General features: G+C 39.6%; 1 protein-coding gene across 3 annotated transcripts in view; it reads left to right on the plus strand.

Annotated features, from left to right (window-relative positions):
• LOC122268145 (uncharacterized) overlaps positions 1-7,500 on the plus strand; it is a 13,490-nt gene that overhangs the window by 1,843 nt on the left and 4,147 nt on the right. For 2 of the 3 annotated variants that reach the window (XM_043038429.2, XM_043038428.2), the window contains exons 2-4: positions 2,594-3,812; positions 4,303-4,442; positions 5,019-5,146. In XM_043038429.2, the coding sequence (XP_042894363.2) occupies positions 2,621-3,812; positions 4,303-4,442; positions 5,019-5,146 (1,460 nt within the window). In that variant the 5' untranslated portion in view covers positions 2,594-2,620. Of the gene's footprint in view, positions 1-2,593; positions 3,813-4,302; positions 4,443-5,018; positions 6,513-7,500 lie in introns of those variants that run through there. The other variant, XM_043038426.2, reaches the window with a different exon arrangement.

Consider the following 7,500-nt stretch of genomic DNA (forward strand, 5'->3'; position numbering starts at 1 on the left):
GGAGCTATTTATATGAAAAAAAAAGAATATGAAAGATGGATAAATAAAAACCCCAAACCAAGGCAGAAAGTGTATGTATACATACATGCACAAGAAGCCATGAATTATTTTCACATGAAAATTATAATGAATGTTACGAGTAACATGAAAGCCGGTTATTTACTTCATAGGATTCCATAGCTGATCAGCGGTAATAATTCAGGGCTGTGGATAAGCATAATGATGCAAGATTTTTATAGTGTATATTGCACTGGATTTGGCCATTTATGCAATAGGACTAGTACCGTCAAGGTTGCAAAAGGACTTCACTCTTTTATTATTTTTGTTGTCGTGTTCATTTTTTTTTCCACTTCTATTGCTTTGTGATTTTATCTTACTATATTATGACTACTTGCATCAAGTGAAAGGTTGTTTTCTAAACTACCCTTGTCTCGTTGAGTTGAAATACATTTTTAATCATGAAAAGTTAAGTGCGGATGTCATTTATATTTTCTTTTCTTTTTCCCTTTTTTTACCTTTGTTTTTTTCTTTTCTTCTCCCTAGTCTTTTTTCTCATTGGCTTTTATTTTTCTTCTATATTTTCTCCTCAAGTTATTCCTCCTCTACTTCTTCCACCTCATGTTCCTCCTCCTCCTCTTTCTCATGTTTCTCCTCCTCTTTCTCCTATTCCTCTTTCTCTTTTTCCTATTCCTCCTCTTCTTTCTCATATTCCTTTTCCTCTTTTTCCTATTCCTTCTCCTACTCCTCTTCCTCTTTCTCCTATTCCACCTCCTCTTTCTCCTTTTCCTCCTCCTCTTTCTCCTATTCCTCCTCTTCTTTCTCCTATTCCTCCTCTTCTTTCTCCTGTTCCTCCTCTTTCTCCTATTCCCCCTCATCTTTCTCTTATTCCTCCTCCTCCTCCACCTCCTCTTTCTGTTTCCTCATCCTCACCTGTGAGTGACTATGACATTCTGTGAAATATGTGCATGGGATTTACATCTCATTAACTGCAGCTCATAAGACACGTATTACATTAACAGCAGTGATTTATAGAGCTTGAAATTCAAGGGGAAAAAAATTCTAGAGATAAGTATGACCTAGGATTTAAAACAGCTGATTACCTGTCTTTTTTTTTTTTTTGCCCTCATCACATGCCATATATTTATCGTCACACTACCAAGGGCACCAATGATATTTTAAACCATTCCCGGTCATGAGAAAATTGATGTGGGATCACGTTGCTAGTTGTTGATGCTAGCGATTTACTTGCTATTTATGAGTGGGAAAGCTTCTAGCTGGGCTTATCTCGTGAGGGAAATGCCAGACACTTCCATTATAAAAAAGTATTTTGAAGAGTTTACGAGATATTACACATGACACACACACACCCTGGAATGGCACAAGATAAAAGTCTGACATTTTTTAAAAAGGGGGTTTTTGATTGGTATGTATTTAATGAATAACGTTAATCTGATTGCCACGCTTGAATTCTAAGTGACTAGAAGCAAAATAAGGATTTATTTATGTTTATTATATGTTGCAGGATGTCTTCTCCATCATTTCTTGCTTTTTTTTCTTTCTTTCTTTCTTTCTTTCTTTCTTTCTTTCTTTTGCACACAAAACAGTATGTAAACATCTTAAAGTTAGAAAAAAGAATTAAAAATCCTCTTGTTAAAGTAATAGTAATATATATTTTTAAAAATGAAATCCAGACTTCTTCTTCTTCTTCCAGTGTGCCAGAAAGAGGAACTGTATGAAAAATGCTTCTTACTTTGTTTTTTCTCATCTCAACATTATGGAAGTAAACAGACTAAACATAAATGGGGAGACATCAATATCAGATTTTTCATTTTCATGTCCCAGCATACTGAAATAAAATTATGATGTAACCAACCAGGTATCGTGTCCTTCGTTTTTGGTTCAGTTATCGTGGCAATGTATGTACCTAATGAATCGTTCATTTAGCGTGATGCCATCTGTCTCGATTGAAATTTATGCCAGCCTGACATTAAGATTTACATTAAAGAAATTATGCTATTTGACATCTTACACTTATGTGGTGTTGCCAGAGAGTTTTGCTTAATTTCGATGTGTTTCGCATAACCTCATTATACCACGTGCTGCATCCATCCCTTAACCCTCCACGGTCAAGATATGGTAATTTTCAATCTGAGGTATGTTTGCATACTGGACAAAGAATGAAAAAATTTATGATAAAAAAAAGAAAGTGCTCAGATAATCTGCATTATAGATATTCTGATTTGAACTGTTTGAGACCGAAATTACTGTATATTGAAGCAGCAAAAAAAAAAAAATATTTGCATCACATGTGCACATCAAGATAAAAAATATACCATCCTTAGGGGTTAGAAAAAAGGTATGTGAGATAGATAGTATAAGAGATACCCAAGTTTTTTTTTTTTTTCTCCCTCTCTCTCTCTCTCTCTCTCTCTCTCTCTCTCTCTCTCTCTCTCTCTCTCTCTCTCTCTCTCTCTCTCTCTCTCTCTCTCTCTCTCTCTCTCTCTAAATGTTGGTTACCACCGTTTTACATCCTTGTTCAGTTATCATTATGAAATATAATATTAGAGAATGATTCATATTAAATACATTCCAGATAGAAGAGGAGGAAGGAAGAGGCAGAATGAAGGTAAAAGGAATGAGAACCACGTACTTAGCATGTCTTCTCTTCACCGCCATCATGCCAGCGATGTTGGCGCCAGTAGATGAGGGGCAACAGTCCTCCTCTAATTCATCTTCTACCACTTTCCTTGCAAGTTTTCCTTCGTCTGCACTAGGGAAACCTAGTGCCATCACAGCAGATACTGCCACCCAAACGCTGCTAAATAAGACAGACACTCAGCAGACGCCCGGAGATTCTGCTCTGCCGGTTAAAAATGGCAGTGCAAATGCAGCCCCTGATAATACCCCTCCTGCAGAAAAACCGGAGGCCACCGTGGCAGTCCAGAAAGACATGGAAACTGCAGTCCAAGATCCGGGTGAAGCTAACAGTGAGCCTCCAGGCCCTCAAAACCAGTCGCCAGCTGTAGATCCAACTGCAGATGCGCAAAAGAACAATGCTGATCAAGGGCAGGCAGCAGCACCCTCACCGCCAGAACCGAGAGAGAGCGAAACGGGGTCTGTGGCAGAGAAGAAGGATGTGGCAGAGGCTGTAGCTCCAGGCCCCAGCGAAACCCAAATGGTGACAGGTGGAAACACTGAGTCTGGAGGAGGAGATGTTAAGGTGGACGAGCCTTCTCAGGTGCCCAGCAAGAGCGAAATCACAGAAGGAATAAAAACAGAGGAGGCACAGGCCTCTCAAGCCACACAGGAGGCACAGAATAAAGCCAATGAAACACAGGTCTCGGGAGTCGCAGAGGGAGAGGCGAAGGATCAGCCCTGGCAGAGTGCTGCTCCATCAGTGGCCATCCAAAGTCAGTCTGTCAAGCCCCCGGCAGTGCTCCAGCAGAGCACCCCGAACACGCAAGAAACAGCTTTTGGAGAAATGCCAAAACCCGAAGTGTTAGAACCCGAGTCACAGGCACCCAAGGAACCAGACCAGCAGGCAGAGGACGACACACAGGGTTCTGATGATGTAATAGACCAACCCAAGGAACAGGAACAGAACACCAACGAAACGCAAGAACAGCCTGAACAGACGGCTCCGGAAGAAGAAGCCAAGGAGACCGATATTCTCATCGAAGAAAACATCAAGAACGAAGAGGGAAAGGATAAGACTTCGAACGACTTCTCGTACTTGGTGGACGGATCTCAGCAGAGCTCCATGGCGACCGATTTACCTGCTTACGAAGCTTCCTACAATAATCAAGATGAAGGTAGCCTGTATTTTAGTTTCATACACTTATTCACTCAACTATTCACTTAAACATATTTGCTCTTTTACTCTCTCATTCATTCACTCTATTTCTTCTTTACTGATGTGCTCACTGTCTCATACTGGCTGCCTTACTCACTCTCATACTCATTCTCACATTCACTTGCTCTCTTTCTCATTCTCTCACTCACTTGCTCTCTTTCTCATTTTCTCATTCTCTCACTCAATCTCTTACTAATTCTATTAATTCTGTCACGCATTCACTCATGCTTTCACTCTCTATCCGACTCACTCACTCACTTTCCAAATCATTCTCCCACTCACTCATTCCCTTTATCAATACTCTCATTTTCCATCTGACTCACTCACTCACTTTCCAAATCATTCTCCCACTCACTCATTCCCTTTATCAATACTCTCATTTTCCATCTGACTCATTCACTCACTTTCCTACTCATTCTCTCACTCACCCTTTCTCGCACACTCCACAGAGACGAACGACAACAGAGAGGTCACCATCAAAAACGGCGGAGAGTTCACCGACGACGAAGATTCCCACTTCTTTGCGTACTTCCTCACCATAATGGTCTCGGCCATCATCTTCTACCTTGTGTTCCATAACAAGCAACGGGTAAGATGAACTCGAGGGCACCTATGGGGTATGGAGGCCTGTTTGTCTCGTGTTCTTTTTCTTCTTCTTTTGTCTTCTTCTTATTTTTCTTCTTATTTTTCATCATCTTTTTTCTTTTTCTTCTCCTTCTTCTTCTTCTTCTTCTTCTTCTCTTCTCTTCTTCCTCCTTTTTCTCTTCCTCCTCCTCCTCCTCCTCCTCCCTCTCCTTCTTTTTTGATGCGTTCAATCTCCATTATTTGTGGATATGCATGTGTGTATAGGTAAGTATTGAATAGGATGGATATATATATGTGTGTGTGTTTATTTTTTTATGAGGATGAGGATGAAGATGATATTTTGATTATTCAGATATTTGTTGTTATTGTTGTTACCTTGTTATCACTGTGTGTGTTATTTCATGGATCTTTTATGATAATATTGGATCCATAAATGTTCTTATGGTAATATTATTCGCACAATAGTTTCAGCAAACAACATTACACCTGCGATGCACATTATCCCAACTTTCGCAAATCACGAGCAGAAACTAACGTCACTCCTGAGCCCGACCCTCATGCCTCTTCCGTCCACCCGCAGATCATCGCTCTCATCATTGAAGGCCGCAGCCCTGGGGATAGACGAGGCCGCAGGTCGTCCTCCAGAGGGAAGTACCACAAGCTAGACAACAACCTGGAGGAGGCGATCACAGCCACAAAGGGCGCAAAGTACGATATCATTTACTAGAATTTGGTAGATGCACTTCCAGTTGTTGATGATGAGTGGGTGTGTTTGAAAGCATTTCCCTTTTTTTCTGTTATTTGTTTTTTCTTTGTTTTACTAAAATATGGGGTGGAAAACATGCGCGCATACACACTCAAACAAACACACAAACAAACAAGCACACACACTCATGCGCACACTCACACTCATACACACTCACACACACACACACACACACACACACACACACACACACACACACACACACACACACACACACACACACACACACACACACACACACACACACACACACACACACACACACACACACATGCACACACACACGCACACACACACACACACACACGCACACACACACACACACACACACACACACACACACACACACACACACACACACACACACACACACACACACACACACACACACACACACACACACACACACACACACACACACACACACACACACACACACAGTGACATAGACATACACAAGGCCTTTTTAAGCAAGATGTCATATCACCCCAGCACATATCCAAGAAACTCATTACTGTTTCCCAGACAGTTTCATCGTTATCTTCATTTGTGCTCGAATTTTGTTTCCTTCAAGACCAGACAAATCTACTCGAGAAGGTAGTCCATTCATTAGAGCACGTGCCATGTCCTTTGCCCCATAAATCATTGATATCTTTTAATTTGTTATGACCTTTTCTTGTTATCATACTTCTTTGTTAGCCATAGCATCAGTAGCACATTTTATTTCACTTACAATTTCAAGAATCATTTTGTTATTTCTTTGAAATGGGAGGCTGGTAATCCTCTAAGAAATTCACCCTAGAAATCTAGCCAACAAGTTGACTACCTGTTCAAAGAGGCTGACGTGTATACACACATACACGTACTTACACATACACAAAACATACCCCTCAATATTTGTTCATAATGTCATTGTATTTCATTTTGTTTATGTTGACTTCGCTTTTGTAACTTAATTTCTCTTTCTTTGTGTGTATTTGTATATTTTTCATGCATCTATATATACACATTACATTGAATTAAAGAAAGATAGTACGAACGAGAGGGGATGAAGAGGCCAGTGGTTTGTTTACATTTTTGTTACGCAGGTTATTTGAAATACCAGTGAGATAGCTACTGTAGAAAAAGATCTTACATAATATATGAATGTGATATTTGCTGTGTAGTGTTAGTCTCTACAGCTAAGTACATTGAATTTACTTGTCAATACATGAAACATTCCAGTCATTATTGTGATAGTCATGTCCTTATATAGTAGTACCCATGGAAGGGGTTTGTACAATTAATGAAAATGAAAAACACTGAAAACAAGCTTTTATTTAACATACCGTGTGAGCATTATTGTCAGAGATCACACATCATATCCTATTACCATTTGTAAGTCATAATGATGTAAACATTAAATGAGAGATAGGTCGGTTCTGTTGAGACATTTTTAAGAGATGACACCGTGGTGGTTTCCTCCCATATTGGGCTTGCCAAATTTCTCCAGATGCAGTGACTTTGATAGAATGTTAGTGTGGTTTAGTGTGGTGAGGAAACCCATCTTGGTTCATTTTTGAAAAGCGTGACTGAAGGTGTTTGGGATGGTTCTTTGTTATTATGAGTGGTACTGGGGCTTCTTATCAAGTTGTTTAATAGGTGTTTTATTATTATTACTATTTTTTTTTCTTCCTGTTTTTTTTCTGTCTCTTTTTCTCTCTTTCTTTCTTTCTTTCTTTCTGTCTTTCTATTCTTTCTCTCTTTCTTCTTTCTTTTCTTTCCTTTACTAGACCTTTGATGAAGCCTAGCTTTTAAACTCCCTTAAAATCTCCTTGACTGACCCACCTCCACTTTCTCTTCTCTCTCTTCTTCCACTTCCCTCTCTGTGTTCCACTTTTTTTTTTAAACAGTATTTCCACTCGCTCCCTCCTTCCCTCCTGCCCTGCCATTATCCCTCCGAGCTCACTCTTGCCTATCTTTCCTCCACCAGCACGGGAATGGAAGCTATTCACCAGTAGGCTGTTTTAAGTCCTTTACTCCTTTTTTTTTAATTGATGAAGAAGTAATTAGAGTAAATTGAAGAGAAAGAGGGAATATCTTAAGTGTGTGAAAGTGAATGCCAATAAGCTCATAATAGATTTTGTAGTTTTTATGTAGATTAATGTGTGCTGACATCTTTAGCCTTAGAGATGCAGGAAAAAGAAGCAGTGTGGATTTAAATGACATTCTCTATTGCTTCGGGAAAGTAGGTTTTGTTTTCTTCATGATTATTGCTGTTATTGTTAACATTAGGGAGATTAGAATTGTACATGAT

Source organism: Penaeus japonicus, unplaced genomic scaffold, assembly GCF_977035675.1.
Source record: "Penaeus japonicus unplaced genomic scaffold, GWHDUDI00000001_assembly GWHDUDI00000040, whole genome shotgun sequence".
Lineage (NCBI taxonomy): Eukaryota > Metazoa > Arthropoda > Malacostraca > Decapoda > Penaeidae > Penaeus > Penaeus japonicus.